This window comes from Camelus dromedarius, chromosome X (genome assembly GCF_036321535.1).
Source record: "Camelus dromedarius isolate mCamDro1 chromosome X, mCamDro1.pat, whole genome shotgun sequence".
Lineage (NCBI taxonomy): Eukaryota > Metazoa > Chordata > Mammalia > Artiodactyla > Camelidae > Camelus > Camelus dromedarius.
This window is the reverse complement of record NC_087472.1, coordinates 99,578,276-99,594,761: the sequence shown is the minus strand read 5'-3', so window position 1 is coordinate 99,594,761 and position 16,486 is coordinate 99,578,276. Positions and strand designations below refer to the sequence as shown.

At 36.0% G+C, this 16,486-nt stretch overlaps 1 protein-coding gene across 8 annotated transcripts in view; it reads right to left on the bottom strand.

Moving 5' to 3' along the window:
- RPS6KA3 (ribosomal protein S6 kinase A3) overlaps positions 1 to 16,486 on the bottom strand; it is a 104,240-nt gene that overhangs the window by 12,482 nt on the left and 75,272 nt on the right. For all 8 annotated transcript variants that reach the window (XM_031445748.2, XM_064483330.1, XM_031445750.2 and 5 more), the window contains 8 exons: positions 12,510 to 12,598; positions 12,251 to 12,315; positions 12,073 to 12,175; positions 9,999 to 10,123; positions 7,870 to 7,995; positions 5,334 to 5,423; positions 3,220 to 3,378; positions 1,237 to 1,398 (listed from right to left, as the gene is read on the bottom strand). In XM_031445748.2, the coding sequence (XP_031301608.1) occupies positions 1,237 to 1,398; positions 3,220 to 3,378; positions 5,334 to 5,423; positions 7,870 to 7,995; positions 9,999 to 10,123; positions 12,073 to 12,175; positions 12,251 to 12,315; positions 12,510 to 12,598 (919 nt within the window). The remainder of the gene's footprint in view (positions 1 to 1,236; positions 1,399 to 3,219; positions 3,379 to 5,333; positions 5,424 to 7,869; positions 7,996 to 9,998; positions 10,124 to 12,072; positions 12,176 to 12,250; positions 12,316 to 12,509; positions 12,599 to 16,486) is intronic.

Here is a 16,486-nt window from a genome sequence, read left to right as displayed (position 1 = left end):
TGGCCAGATGGAGTGACTACACTTAGACACCAATGTGTCAGAGGCCGTGGAGATGTGGACAAAAAAGCAGAAAAAAAATCTGTCCCTCATCAGTTCTAGTATCACTGGGAGAAGAGACTAAAGTAATCTTTCAAAAAATACTTTTATATCTAAAAAGTAACAAAATTACAAAAAGTTTGTAAAAGAGAGGGGAAATCCAACTCGGTAATCCAACTATCCTAACATCACTAACTGTCATTATTTTTGTGAAACATCTAGCACGTGGTAAAAGCACAGACTTTGCAGCCAGACCGCTTGGGCTCAAATCTACATCTGACCGCAGGCAAACGACAGTACCCCTCACTGTGCACCTGGTTTCCCGGGAAGTGAGAATAAAAGCACCGACTTCACAGAGTTGTGATGAGAGTGCATTACTATCCCAAAACACTGTCTGTGGGGATGAAATCCACTAACACATGTGCCTGGCACACAAGCCCTAGATTAGGGTTAGCTATTATATTTTATTATCTTGTTCATGGTTATACTTTTTTTACATACTGATAATAAAAAGGCAAGAAAATTTGAGGATGAAGAACTGAATTTTAGATTTACTACAATAAGGAACTGCAATTTCTTAGGAAAAGAAGTAACTTGATCAAAGCAGTGCTTGAGGATGACCAGTTGCTTTGGAGCTCTTTCGCAGACAGATCCCAGGACGACGAGAGGAGGCAACGTGCACCCGGGCTGCGGCAGTCATCTGGGGGCATGGGGAGGGAAGCAGGGGCTAGGGTGGCAGTTCTGTGAACAGAACAACCCTGAACTGGTTTTAGGGGATAACAGAGATGGGGTAACTGGTTATACAGATAAAGAGAAGAAATCATGATGTTTTAGCCTTGGAAATGCAGGAAGATGCTGACAAAACCAGGAAACTAGAAGGGTATTAGGAAAGGAGAACAAGAAGCTAGCTTGCATTTAATTCCACGCACTGACAGGCATGGAAGTGTTAGTGACAGTGGGCAGCTACAGATGTGTGATGATGCAGAAAGACAGAAGTCAGGGCAGGAAAAGGGTTACAGGCAGTAGTGAGTGGACTGATGACAGGATGAACTAGCAACAGAAGAAAAAGGGCTGACATCTTATTCTAACTATTTGCTCAATAAGCCTTCCATTAAACAACTATTAACGATTCTATATTAAATACAGCAAATGAGTTTTTAAATACACTGAAATACTGCAAGCAAACTCTTTCACAATTACCTCTGGTGCAACAAAATTTGCAGTATAACACGGAGTCATGAGAAGACCATTTTCTGCTCTTAGCTGTTTGGCAAAGCCAAAATCACAAATTCGAATAGATTCTGGGTTGCCAGATTCATCCACATAAAGAATGTTGCTAGGTTTTAAGTCTCTGTGAACCACCTAATTGAAATACAAATTAAAGAGGTACATTAACAATATATTTCCATTATGGAAAATTATTTATTTGCAAACTGTCAAGCAATGCAATAAACAAGATGATGGGTCACCAATCTTCACATTATCCCAACGTTGTAAAATGCTGATAGTGTTAAGTATAACTCTACCACAGAACTAGGGCAAGGAGAGAAGGAAGAAAGAAGAGTATTTACTTTCCCCCTCTTCGTCCAATTGAGTAAGTGGATTAAGGAAAAATGCAAATAGCAGTAACATCTGTCTCCAGGTTATTCACCATTCAATAAATATTTACTGCGCGTCTACAGTGTACCACGGTATTATACAAGGAGCTATAGATACTTTGGTGAACAAGACCCATAAGATCCTTGCCTTTACATGCCAGGAGCTTACACAGAAGTAAGGGAGGCAGAGAATAAACAGGTGAGAAATGGGGCATAACTTGGGAGGTCAGGGAGAGTCTCTAGAGGAGGTAACATCTGATCCAAGATCTGAAGAACAGAATGAATAAGACAGAAGAGTGGGACGTGGTTGTTCTAAGGGGGAATGGCATGTACAATGGATGTACACAACAAACACACGCTGATGGCTCAATGGAACAGGCATGGGGCTGAGGAGTAAAAAAGGAAAAAAATTCAGATTTACCTAAGTATTGCCTATTTCATATCGAAATAACAATGTCACACACAAAAAGATACGATTCCTTAAGAGTTTTGTATTATTTCCCCCCTTTAATCACCTACTTGAATACTTCTTTTTTCATAAGACTCTCTGATACTGTACTCTGTATTAGGCTTAGGTATTTCTTCCATCACCAAATTCTGAGTCTACATTCTAATCAATAACCTGAGTTTTAGTTTCTAACATGCAGAACATTACTTCTCCAGACCATTTTAATAACTAATTACCTCTGAGGCATTGGGAAAAGAACATAGAGGATTTAAATGACTACAGAGTCACAAATTCTTCAGTGAAAACTGAGTTCTGCTAATTTCTAGTCACAGTACTAGGCAAGTCTTGAGCAGCTAGAAGTCAAAAAGCGCTAGAATTAAATGAACACATTCTACTTGTTAGCTTCTAGGGGCAAAGACAAAACAAGAATAGTATACTGAAAATAAACTCCTTAAGAAGAGAGCTCTTATTTTTTCCTGCTTCCCATTCCTCTTCACTCCTCTGCTGTTCTCCTTTCCTCCCTCCCTGCATCTCTCCTTTGCTCACTTTCCTCCCAGACTCCTCTTCTTTTAAAAATATGATTTTATTGCCATTTACTAAAAAAAATCTGAGTGCAGGAAAAAATGAAGAGAGCATCCACCAGCCAGAAACCAGGTGACTGTGTGGCCTCATCTGCTTGAAGGATTTCCCTTTATAAGTGACTACAACCCATCAATCCCTGGTTCTCTTCTTAACTCGAAATGGGCCCAGATCCCAAGAGTACACAGTGGCCTAGCAAAAACAGTGTTATGTCTTCTGGGTCAGAAGATCTTGAGAAGCATAAGAAATTAATGTTTATAAACAAGCTAAAATTTCAAAGTAGAACTTCAAGCTCAATGGGAGAAGGCTACGTAGAGGAAGAACAGTAGGATAATTAAGCTAACAGTGGTTTTTTTTCGTTACATGCATAGACTAATTCCTATCTTTGTAACTACAGCTCAAATATTAAGAAAGAAAAGGTCAGAAGAAAGGTATCTGTGTGTGTGTATGTATGTGTGTGTACATATCTGTACATATGTGTGTGTGCGTATATATATATATATATATATATATATACGCACACACACACACATATATATAAGTGTTAAAAAGACTTACCCCTTGTGCATGAAGATATTCAACAGTTTTGGTTATAGTAAACAGGACAGCACTGGCCTCTCGTTCAGAGAAAAATTTCTGTCTAAGAATTTTATCCAGCAATTCACCTCCTTTCATAAGTTCTGTCACTACATACACATATTTTCCATCATCATATACCTGTAAAATTCAACACCAAAATGTAAAAAATTATGTGAAGCTTTACATGTGCTCAGAACAAAGTTCAGCATAGTAGAGAGAAATTAAAACTCTTTATATTCAAGGAAAATTTTACTTATCACAACCAATGAAGGATGTAAAATCTGCAATTTTATCCACATAAGAATATTAAAATAGGAATTGATGAGACAACATCAGAAAAATAACCTGTAATTTCCTTCTGTGAAGCTTAACTCATGACAATTAAAATAACTATAGGTATGATACACGAAGGGGCACTGAACTTCTGCTCTTCTGGTTGACTCCTCTTGATCTTTCTATCTACTGGTGACAACAGGGACTGGTACAAAGGCACACTGCTGTGCTATTCCTGGAACTTCTGCTGCAACTGCAGAACGTCTGTATTTATATACACAGTACAATGAATTATTCTGATTTTGATTAAACTGAAAGGCAAGCTGTGGCAAGAATTAAGCAGGAAGATTAACTAGCAAAGAGAAATTCCATTCAACCACACAGAAGCATACCAGTTTACTCCTAATGTGGAAATAGAAAGCTCACTGTAATTTTGGATCTGTACTCTAGGTGATCCCAAACTGACATAACCTCCTTACTAAACTTCAGTCTCTTTTAGTCCCCCTTCCTCATAGAGCTACTGCACGGCTTTGTTTAAGGACCATAAGAAGCACCATGTGCTAGGGCCTCAAACATGGAAAATACAAGGTACCTGCCCTCAAAGTTTTTATTCTAGTTGGGAGAAACAGACATAGGAATAAGAGTTTTTTTTAAATGTTGGAGATGTTGTAACAAAAGGGGGGGGGGGAATTTTAGAGGCTTTGGAATTTGGAATGAAGGAAGGAGCAAAGACATAAAAAACAGCAACAGCTCTGGGAGCTTCCCAGGCAAGGCTGAGAGAAAGTATTTTCACATTTCCTTTTTAATTTACTTGGTTGGATTCTTGGAGGTTATATTAATTAAAGAGTCAGTTAAACTTCACATTTTAATGGGATTAAGTTAACACTCTCCTTCCAACAATGAGCAGTGATAGATTATTCGGAGGGAATTGGAGTTTTGGTTAAGAAGGAGAAGGGAGGGTAAACATTGGAATTAAAAAAAATCTCAGAGCGAAAGTATCTCAGAAGTCCTCTGACTTAGGTGGCCACATGACATATTTGGTCTACAACACCCAGATGTGGCCTTTGAGCCTAAGTGAGCACCATCAGCAAGACAGGGAGGTTGCACCCTGTGCCAATAGCTCTGTTACATGAAAGCCATAGGCAGCAGTGAAAGGACACTTCACTTGTCCAGGAGGTGGTGATGTGCAGGGCAGGATTCCTGAAGAAAGTAATGCCTTAGCTTAGTCTTAGATGTGTGGTAGCTAGCCAGGCAAAGAAAAGAAATGGTATTCTCAACTGAAGGAATCATAAATTCAAAGACAGAAGTAGCAGGAGAAAACGAGGCATGTTAAAAAAATCTGTACATACTCAAGCAAGGCTGGAGCACAGGGTGTGTGAGGAAGTGTGTAAACTACTACAGACGGAGGAATGCAGGGACCGGAGGGGATGGGGTATGAACTGTAGGCAGGGAAGTAATAATATGGTTGGGTACCAGCAATAGCTCCCTCTGGCAGCACTGAGGAAGACAGTCTGGGGCGCCTATAGAGTGTAAGACTAGTCAATTCTGAGTATAATTAACACCGAAGTGTTCCAGTAAATGCTGGTATTAAAAACAATAATGTCAGTAATACTTTTCTTCTTAAAGTAAAAGCAGAAAAATTAACTATATAAAGATACTTTTCTTTATAACTGAAATTATGCTACTATATATGTTGTCCTACAGTCTATTTTTTTTCAGTTACTATATCAAGTTCTTTGTCTACCACATGATATTTGAAAACATTCCAAATGTGAGTTAGACAACTGATTCAAATGATTTACATTAAAGAATCTACTTACATCCTTTAGAGTAATAATGTTTGGATGTTGTCCATAACGAAGAAGAATTTCAATTTCTTCTGTAGGGTCTCTCTTGCTTTTATCAATAATCTGAAAGGTAAATAATTATAACAGAATCTCTTGAAGTATACAGTCATAAACCTGAAGTATTTACAGCTACGTGCCTTAGGTGTTATCATGTATAAACAATGTTAATATAAGCCATTTATCAACCAGTTTTGTTCATGTGTTGAGTTTTATTCAAATTTTAATTAAAATTTGTAAGCCAGTCTTGACATAGATGGCAAGGCTGTAAAGTAAATTCTCTGCCATGAGTCACAGGCACACCTGTCTAGTTTAAGTTTGTAGTAAGTTTAGGATTTAATAAAAGGTCAAAAGTCTCAAGAAAAGGTACCAAGAACACAGTTAACATACCTTTTTCCTATCCTTGAATGTCTCAAACCCTTGAGAATTCAGTTAATTTTTTTTTGAGAACTCAGTTAATTTTTAACCCCTATCAATACAGATAATTATGAGCAAGATGTATCTATAATCCACCACTAGCATCTGTTTATTGAATTAACTTTACTTCCTTTAATAAAATGCTTCCACAGGAATATCCCATTAGTTGTAAGCCACTTATAAAAAATTAATTAATAGTTAAGTACAACAAGCTTTATTTTTGAAGCCAGGCAGAAAGCTAAGCAGAAAACCACACCTAGAATTTTACTTGGCTAGAATTAAGTTTAATTATTATAATAAAGCTCTTTAAAATACTAACATAGCTTTCCAACCCTTTTATGTCAGCTGCTTCTTAAAAATACTTCTCTTAATGTTTCAATTTGTTAAAGCAATATTATATTTTAAAAAAGACAAGTTTTGCTTTCATTTCATCCAAAGGGGAGTCTGAAACCAATTTTGTGACCTTCATATTTCAATTTTAAAACAGCTTAGTAATTAGTGTATGCAATAAATACCCAAATGCTCCAGCATCCTAGGAAAGAGCTTGCAACTCTCAGTATGAGTCAAATCTATCGGAAATGGATTTAGTTGTAAAAACAGTTCGTTATTTGGAGACCAGGGAAGACAAACATATAGGTGTCCACTGTGATCAACTGCAAATGATAATGTGGAATCAGGCGAATGGATGATTAAGAGGAAAATTATATAGAACAGACATGTTTATTCAAGGGAGATGGTTCGGGGCTAGTCTTTTGAAAACTAGAACACATTGGGAGGTTTTATTTTTGGCAACATTCTCTCTGATCTGCTGATCTGAGCCCAGCTCACATTATGTCCGTAACTGTGTTTGTGAATCTTAGATATGTAGTAATTTCAGTAGAATCAAGTTGCACTGGGATTGGTTTTATGAAACTAATTTAAGTCACAAGAATCCACAAATAGCTTGAAGATATTCTCAAGGTTTTGGTATACTGCTCCTGGTTTCTATAATTCAAAGGGGGCCTCAGGACATTTCTGCTTTTTCTGATGTGTTTATGTAAGCAAGATACATTCTTAAACTGCCTACCAAGTACATTATTCACATCCTCTCTTTTCATGTACACAATTTGAAAATTTCTATGTACCCCAGACTTCACTGAATAGAAGAGCAAATTAAAACCTATTTCTCTGGTTCATCCTTATATCTGACAGGAAGCCTTACGGACACTGATGACTTTTTAAAGCAATTACACCCAAGTTTAGAATAGTAATAGTTTTTGTGTATGTGTCTTCCCCAGATATTTGTCATGCAAATATAAGGCACATTTATGTTTATTTTTGCACAATGAAATCATACTAGATCTAGATAGATGGAAAGATAGGTAGATGGATTCAAGTAATAATAATTAATGCCACTTTCCCTACTAACTAAACATGAGCTACTCATACTCACAGAGTAGTTCTAAGGTTCAAGGTAAGATGAAAGCTTTAGACATTACTTCACTTGTTTGTGATGGGAGAGCAGAGGCTTCCATCTCAACAAGTGAAAAGGCAGAGACCTGAATATAGTATTTGTTTACTTACAACTAAAGGTTTGGATTCAAACTTTATCCTAGAGCCATGTGCTTTGGTTTTGGCTTAGAAAATCCTTATTGTCTTAGGATACTTAATGAAATTAAAGCAGCAAATTATAATAAATTTTATGACAATAGTTCTCTTTTATTGGTTCACAGATCCTTTTAAATGTGGTATATGAACATTTTTGCCAGAAAATGTAAACATACAAATTTTGGTATACAATTTCAAAGAACTTCCTGACATCTTGACCATAAAATGGGGGACTTTTGAGAGTAAAAGGGGTGCTACTAAAAATCAGGTCACGCATAAACTGGTACTGCCCTTGGCAAACTGAATGTGTGTTGCCTTACCTTTAGTTCACAGGAGAATTCATGGTTCCAGATTAAGATCCCTGAAGAGCACTAGCCAGACATTTAAATTTACCTTACCTTTTTATAACAAAAGGCACATTTACCAAAGAAGAGTATCATTTTTAACTGGTACTGACATGCATGAATAAAAACTGTTAGAATTTAATTTTAAATCTAAAAACATTTACCTTCACTGCAAATTCCATGTTCGTGGCTTTATGTATACATCTCTTGCAAACAGAGTAGGAGCCAACCCCAATATCTTCTTTTACTTCATATCCATCAGTAAACTGAATACTATTCCTGTGCAGCTGCTACAAACACAATTACAAATTGATGAAGAGCTCTGTAGTGACTTTGGTACATTTCATAATAGGGAAACATGTTACTCAGTGCGTACTGTTGAGCTTAACTATAAATATAAATGAATTTAGCAAAAACAAAAATGAATCTTTACAGCATTTAGTCTTCTAAAACTGTGTATTTTACAAGTATCTATGACAAAAAGTACAGCAAGAAATGTGCCTTTTTAAAAAGCTTACGTTAAAAAGAAAAAATTGAATATGTACAAAAAGAAAACACAGAGCTACTTGCTAAGGGGCCAACAGCCTTGCCTGTGTTTATGCCCCACTCCACTCCCCAACCGGCTATAGGTCTTTGAAGTACCTCTGCAAATGGGGGAGATGTGTGAAACCTGCAGTATAGAAGAAAAGACTCAGAAGATTCAGAATTAGAACATCTGGATTCTCATCTCAGACGTGCTACTTTCAAGCCATGTAACTTTGAACCTGTGTTTTCTCAGAGGGTAATGGTGAGGATTAAAGAAAATACTGTGTTTGAACGTGATACTTAGTATTATTGCTTTGGACTATCACTTGCTATAACCTCCTTTCTCTACTCTCAAGTCACAGCTTCAGTATAGCTTCGGCTAGAGAAGCTGTTAACGGGTTAAAGGCCAATAGGATGTGGTAGGATGGTGAACAGCAAATTACCAGTTCTGTAACAGGCTGCAGGAAGTTGTGCAGCCCTTGGCTACACTGATAGGAGACCTCTTCCATGCCTATAGGTTAAAATTTGAATTCTGTAGAGTATGTCTGTGATTTCTAAGTTAGGTACAGAAGTTATGCCTTATTAACTTGCTTGTCGTAGTAAAAGGGACAGACTACTTCAACATGAACTTTGTTCAAAAACCAGTGTTTAAATTGGTCTTCTAGGAAGTGGAAAGCAAGATGATTGACTCGTGAAAAAAACTTTAGAGCAAAAGCAACTTAATCATCAAGCAAATTCATGCACTAATGATACCCTAAAAACAATTCAATGCTTCAAAAGATGTATCTAGTTCCCTCTATGATTAGGACGATGAATTAAATTTATCTTTCCATGATACTTGGGTGGGAAGAAATAAATCTAACGGTTTGTACTACTTGTGTTCCTCTAATAACATTTAATTTACCAGTGCAGTCTCCAGTCACACACACACACACACACACACACACACACACACTCTCTCTCTCTCTCTCTCTCTCTCTCTCACACTGACACACTCAGAAACCTGCTTCTGTGGCTCCTTTTTCTCTCACTCTGATAAACAGATGGGATAAGGAGGGAGGGGGCACCCTAAGGAGTACCCATAACCACTTCTTCCTAATGGGGGCTCCAAAAGAACAAGGACACAAAACTTATATTACTTAAGATTTAAGTTCATTTTTGTTTCTTATATATTTCTGTGGCAGAGGTTGGCAAACTGTGTCCTGTGAGCCAAATCTGATTCGCTACCAGTTTTTTAGAATAAAGTTTTATTGGCACCCAGCCATGTTTATTCATTTATGTACTGGCTACGGCTGCTTTTGTGCTAGAGTGGCAGAGCTGAGTAGTCACAACAGAGATTCACACAGCCTACAAAGCGTCAAATATTTATTATCTGGCCCTTTACAGAAAAAGTCTGCTGACCCCTGTCCTAAGGCATTGGGGAACCAGGAGATCTCAGTTCATCATAACTGATCTAACAGAGGCAGAGGATGAAACAAACTAGGCCTGATAACCATTTTGAGGCACAGGAGATGTGAGAGACAAGATGGTGAATTTATTTCAAGTCTCTTAGAATTCCACTTTCAAGTCAGATAGGTACCCAGGATTCTGGTACATGCAACCTTTTCAAAGGCATATGAAAGGAATTTCCAAGAGTAATGTCAGTGATATAAAATGTATTTTAAGCTGCTCAATTAAGGTCAGCAGATCAAATCTAACCCACTTATTCACACAATGAACTGTATCTTAACAACTTCTCACATTTAAAATCACTTAGACACTCACTCACCTGAACAATTGAATGCACGCCAACCGTCTGCATAGCTTGGCTTTCATCGTCTGAGGTAATAGCAACAAAACTAAACCCCCGAAAAAGCTGATGTGCGTTAGCACTAGGTGGAATGCCAGGTGAGTCTGAAAAGAATAATAAATTACCATGAAGGTAATTGCTTAGAAAGGTTATTAAGGGAAGAATTGTCAACATTATGACCTTTTTCATTTATTCTGGAATTCTACTTCTCATGTACCCAGTGCTTCCAGGATAACTCAGTGACGCACTGCATCAGATCTGTCCTGATGGCTTACTGTCATCACAACTCTAACAGCCTAGTCCCTCAGAGCCCAGAAAATAAGCACTTCACTTGAAGAATATAATAAACCAGTGAATTACTGGGTTAATGTTATTCTAAATTAGCACTGTCCCAAAGAATTTCCTGCAGTGATGGAAATTTTCTTTATCTGTGCTGTTGAATATGGTAGCCCCCAGCCACCTGCAGCTACTGAGAATTTGAAATGTGGTTAGTGCCAACTGAAAAACAATATGTTTATTTTTAATTAATTTAAATTTGAATAGTCACAAATGGCTCCTGGCTACCATATCGGACAGTGCAGCCCTAAATAATAACCTAAGAAATGCTATGACTCCTGGATAGGGGGAGATACAAGATTGATCTACAGACAATTTAGGAGAAAGGAATTTAGTCCAGTGGTCCCAATATATAATGTCAGAATCTGGAAATCTAAACTCAAGGTAAAATTATTAATTTATATATATTAAAGGTCAAAAGTAATTTCTAGAACAATCATGGTATGTAGTCCTTAAAATATGATTTTACGACATGACCATGACATATATTGTTTTTCAACTAATTTATGTGGAATCTATGGGCATTAACAAAAACAGAAAAATACTTTTACAATATAGTTAATGTTCATTATAAAAAGAAATAATAAAAGTATAATAAATGTGTTATGCATAAATATAAACACACAATTAGGCATACTAATATTTATAAACATACTAAAGGCTAAAGGTAAGCAAAAAACAAATAGGTAAATCTACTTAAACATCAACTCCACATAAAGTTCTTTTTTAACATCAGCTTGATATTCTCAGCAATATATATTGTTTAATGAATTTTACATCAATGTGACAGTATTATACTGAAGACTTCCGCTAAGAGAAACTATCTGGGCAGAATGTAATATATAACAGCTCTAGTCTAAGATTTTTCTCTATCAGGACAAATTGTATTGAGAAAGCAAAGTAAAACGTTACCATATATCGTCAATTCTATGCATATCACTGTCTATGCATTTGATAAAATTTTGTTCATGTATTAATCCAAATTTCGAAGATTGTCTTATAAAAATAAATACCCATCAACGCTTAATATAGATTGTGAGGATTTGGGGTGTAAAGCTTTATAGAGTTTGAATGATATACTCTATGGGAAATATGTGCAAGTACATTTTCTATTTATTTGCCTGTCAGTGAAATCTGGGGTTTGATACAACTAAATGAGAAAATAATAGAGTGCAAAACACACTGTTTTGTATAATACACATGCTGATTAATGAAACACAGGTTACCAGTATCAAAGATGACTTTGCTATTACAGTCACAGTTTAGGCAATTTTAGGATAAAGCACGACACAGGGTATGAATCATTTTGAAGTTACCATACCTCATATAAAGTTTAAGTTATGTTTGGAATTTGAACTTTACAAGTACTTCCAGAATACCACCTAATATTAAAGTTTTAAAGAGTACTATTTATGCTGAAGAGTTTTTCATGTAAAACTAGCTACAGGTAAATAAATACACAACCAAGTAATGTTTTCACATAACTAGTATCAAAGTTTAAGGTACAACATAATTTGAAATAAGATTTAACAAGAATCTTAACTGCTCTAAAATGCTGTAAATGATTTACTAACCACCTAGTTATTGCAGCAGGGATATTGTATGAAGGGGAGAAATGAGAACAGTATAAAGAGTCACACTAGGAAAGATTTTCTGATTGAACAAGAAAAAATACAGATATTGTCTTCCATTTGGGCTTGTCATGTTTTCTCCTTACCTTTGGGAGTTTTTGCAGTAAACTCAGGATCAAAATAGAAAGTATCTTCAGGCCTGCCAGTTGCAGGTTTAAAAGGTGGATGAATTTCTCTTCTATACAGTTTCTGGAGGGAAAAAGAGACTTAGACATGGGTTAATTATAAAAACATATTTCAAAAAAGTTTTCATTCTATACTTACATTCCAGTCTATTGTTGAGAAAAATGAATGTCTTTTAATTTCTTCAACTCCATCTGGTCCTGCGCCTATCAAAAATTAAATAGTTTTGATTAAATGGTAATTTTATTTCAAGGAGAAATATATATTATTTATCTAGTTTTCACTTTTAACATTTGTCCTAATATTTCATAATCCTACAACAAACACAAATATCCATCTCCCCCTTAGAAAACATACACCAATAAACACAAAAAAGAAACAAATTAATTAAAACTGTTACCTAATCTGTTTGCAGGATTTCGTTTGAAAAGCATTCGTAAAAGACTCTGGGCTTCAGGACTCAAAAACTGTGGCATCCCAAGTTTGGCTCTAAATAATAAACACATAGAATAACATTTTATTTTTTGGAGGTATCTATATTTTATTTTTAAGTTAAATTTTTGATTTTAAGATAATTTTGTGGATTCAAAATCAGTTGTAACAAATCACACAGAGAGATCCTACATACACTTTACCCTGTTTCTCCCAATGATAGTTATCTTACAAAACTACAATGTGATATTGCAACCAGGATATTGACAGTGATACAATCTATTGATCTCATTCAGATGTCTCCAGCTTTAATTGCACTTATGTGTGTGTTTAGTTCTATGCCATTTTAAAAACTGAAGTATAGTTGATTTCCAATATTATATTAGTTTCAAGTATACAGCACAGTTATTCAGTATTTTTACAGATTATATTCCATTCTAGGTTATTAAACGATAATGCCTATAATATCATGTGCTATAGAATATATTCTTGTTATCTATTTTATTTTATACATAGTGTTTTGTACCTGTTAATGTCATACCCCTAATTTGGCCCTCCCCCCTTTACTCTCCCCTTTGTAACCACAAGTTTGTTTTCTATATCTGTATGTTTCTGTTTTGCATATACATTCATTTGTATTATTTTTTGATTCCACATATAAGTAATATAATACAGTATTTGTCTTTTTTCTGTCTGACTTATTTCACTAAGTATAATATTCTCTAGGTTCATTCATGTTGCTGCAAATGGCAGAATTTCATTCTTTTTAATGGCTGAGTAATATTCCATTGTGTGTTTATGTGTATACATCTATATCTTATCTCCTCAACCCAATCATCTGTTGATGGGCAATGGGTTGCTTCCATGTCTTGGCTATTGTAAACAGTACTGCTATGAATACTGGGGTGCATGTATCTTTTAGAATTAGTGTTTTCGTTTTTTGTGGATATATGCCCAGGACTGAAACTGCTGGATCATATGGGAGCTCTAATTTTATTTTGAGGAACCTCCATACTGCTTCCATAGTGGCTGCACTAATTTATTTACATTCCCACCAACAGTGTACAAGGGTTCCCTTTTCTCCATACCCTCTCCAACACGTGTTACTTATAGATTTTCTGATGATAGCCATTCTGACAGGTGTGAGGTGAAGTTCTATTCCATTTTATCACATGTATAAGTTTCTGTGTCTATCACCACAGTAAAGAAACTGAACAGTTCACCACCACCAGGGTTCCTCAAGTGGCTCCTTTATAACCACATCCACCTTCCTCTCTCCCTGATTCCTAACCTCTGGCAACCAGTAACTTATTCTTCATTTCTACAATTTTGTCACTTTAAGAATGCTATATAAATGGAACCATATAGTATGTAACTTTTTTCATGCAGCATAATTCCTTTGAGATTCATCCAAGTTGTTGTGTGTATCAATAGTCCGTCCCTTTTCATTGCTAAGTAATATTCCATGACATGAATATGCTAGAGTTTATTTATTTACCTGTTAAAGGACATCTGGATTATGTCCAGTTTTGGGCTACTACAAATAAAGCTGCTATGAATATTTGTATCTAGGTTTTTGTGTGAACACATAGTACAATGTTAGCCCAAAATCTTCTAATGAACTTCTTGATTTTTCAGAATTTTACAAAAAGCACTACTATGAAAGTAAGATCATCTGAGTCTTAGTTTCTGGATCTATTACTAAAACTTTGTGACCCTGGGAAAGCCAATCCCTTCAGGCCTGTTATCACTTCTTCATAAGCAAGGGGACTAGATATTAGATCAATGGCTGCCAAACTATAGATCTGGAACTCTTTCTCAAAGAGAATTTAAGGAATCCCACATTTAAAATTGCTAAAAGAACATATGTTTCATATACTTTTTTCCCTCCCATTTCCTTTAATAGCCCTGCAGGGAAGAAGAGCTGGTGGGAAAGGGGTCTGTGGAACATCTAAGATGTCTGTGGTACACAGTCTGAAAACCACTGGCCTGGATGAGCTTGAAGGTCTGTTTAAGCTCTAATATATAATTTTATTCTTTCCCCCAACCTACAAATTAAGGAAACTAGTGATCCTGTAAGTATGAAAATAATAACACAGCTGAAGAAAATGGCTAGCAGAGAAATTTCTATTTCAGAAATAGATCCATTTATTATTCAGTGAGTTGTTATTGAAACTACTATGTGCTAGACACTGCTTAGTGCTGAGGATACAGAGATAAAAATGACTTTCCTCCATGGTCAGTGGGGGAAGACAGATATAGATGAGCCTAGTACATTAAGAGACAAACTCAGAAGGACATATGTAAAGAGTGCTAAGAAAACAGCAGGGGATATCTAATTTAACATGGGAGATTGTAAAAGGCCTTAAATGAAATTTAAAGGTTAAGAATTATTCATTTGGTTAGTGTTCCCCCAACATTTTACTAAATAACATTAATTTCTCTAGACACTTAGCAACAACAAAAAATATTTCATGATCCAATAAGTTTCTGGAACGCTATTATTATGCCCCCTGTTGGAGACATAGAATAAAAAACACTGCATATAAAAGGCTGAAAAACCTAGAGTAAAGAAGTAAGTATTTTTCCAAACATTTGTTTTTAGTACCTCTTTTTCAGAGAATACCTATTAACATCTTGGAGAATTAGGGTTCTGTCAAAAAACAGAAACAAGGGGAAACACTGCTGTGTTATGTAACAGGGATATAGCAGAGGTCTTCAAACAGTGGGCTAACTGACCAGATTTATTTTCAAGAAGGTATTCCAAGGGAAGTACAGAATGATCTGGAGTGGGAATTGGTGGCAGGAAGCAGGCATTCTACTTAGGAGCTTGACCCGATAGTGTGGGTAGGAGATCACCACGGGTAGGAGACGTGAGGACAGTAAGCAGTGCAATGAAGAGGAAAGGCTGGGACAGTGGAACATTTTTGAGAGCGAATCTAATAAATACCTGCATATGCAAGAGAGAAGGAAAAAATCAAGAATGATTTCTAGGCTTCTGGCTTGGGGAACAGGGTGCATGGAAATGCTGCTAACTGGGAATGGAAGAAGAGGAACAGAACAGCAAATAGAGATAAATTTAGTTTAAAAATGTTAAGTCATGCATGTCATACATTTCGGAAAGCCATGCAGGTGAGTAAATGAAAATACAGGTCTGGTGTCTGATAAATTAAGTTAAGAAAGAGTGACTTGGGAGTAATTAAAATGTTGAGTAGTTATTGGAAAGACTGAAGTCAGCCAGGAAAGTGAGTGCAGAGGGGAAGAGAAGCATATCAGAGATGGAACCTCGGGGAATGAGAACATTTAAAAGGTGGTCAGAAAAAGAACAATTTGGACATTAAAAATGATGAATGCAATTGGTTGAATCACACTGATTATTAAATCCTATGAATTCTTTACAGTAAAAAAGGGAAAAGAAAGTCAAAACATAAAAACCCAACTCAATAGACATCACCCCCACTGGAAGTAAGTAACTAGGGCTATGACAATTGGAAATAATTAAGAAGAGAATCAAGCATTTATTCTGCCTTTCTTGTTTGAGCATTATTTCAAGGTAACTAAATAGCCCTAGTTGATGAGTGAAAGTTCACTGTTTTGGAAAATATCAACTAATAAATGAAGGAATAACATGAATAGAAAAATCACCATTTTGAATCTCTAATAAAATAATTGTTTCAAGTAATGATTATCAATGTATGAAACCATTAGATGAAAGCCTGACAGGGAACTTTACAATGGAGGGATCAGCTATAACCATGGGAACCTCATCACTTAAAGTGGGGGCAAGCTGCTGTTGTAAGCCTCCTGATGTGATGCAATAGGGTACAACAGTATGAGCTATGAAATAATCTTGCCAAAAAAGTTTAACCAAAAACAAGACAAAGAAACAAGTGAAACAATATCACAAGGAGAATGTAAAAAATTTCCACACTGCCAAGACGACTT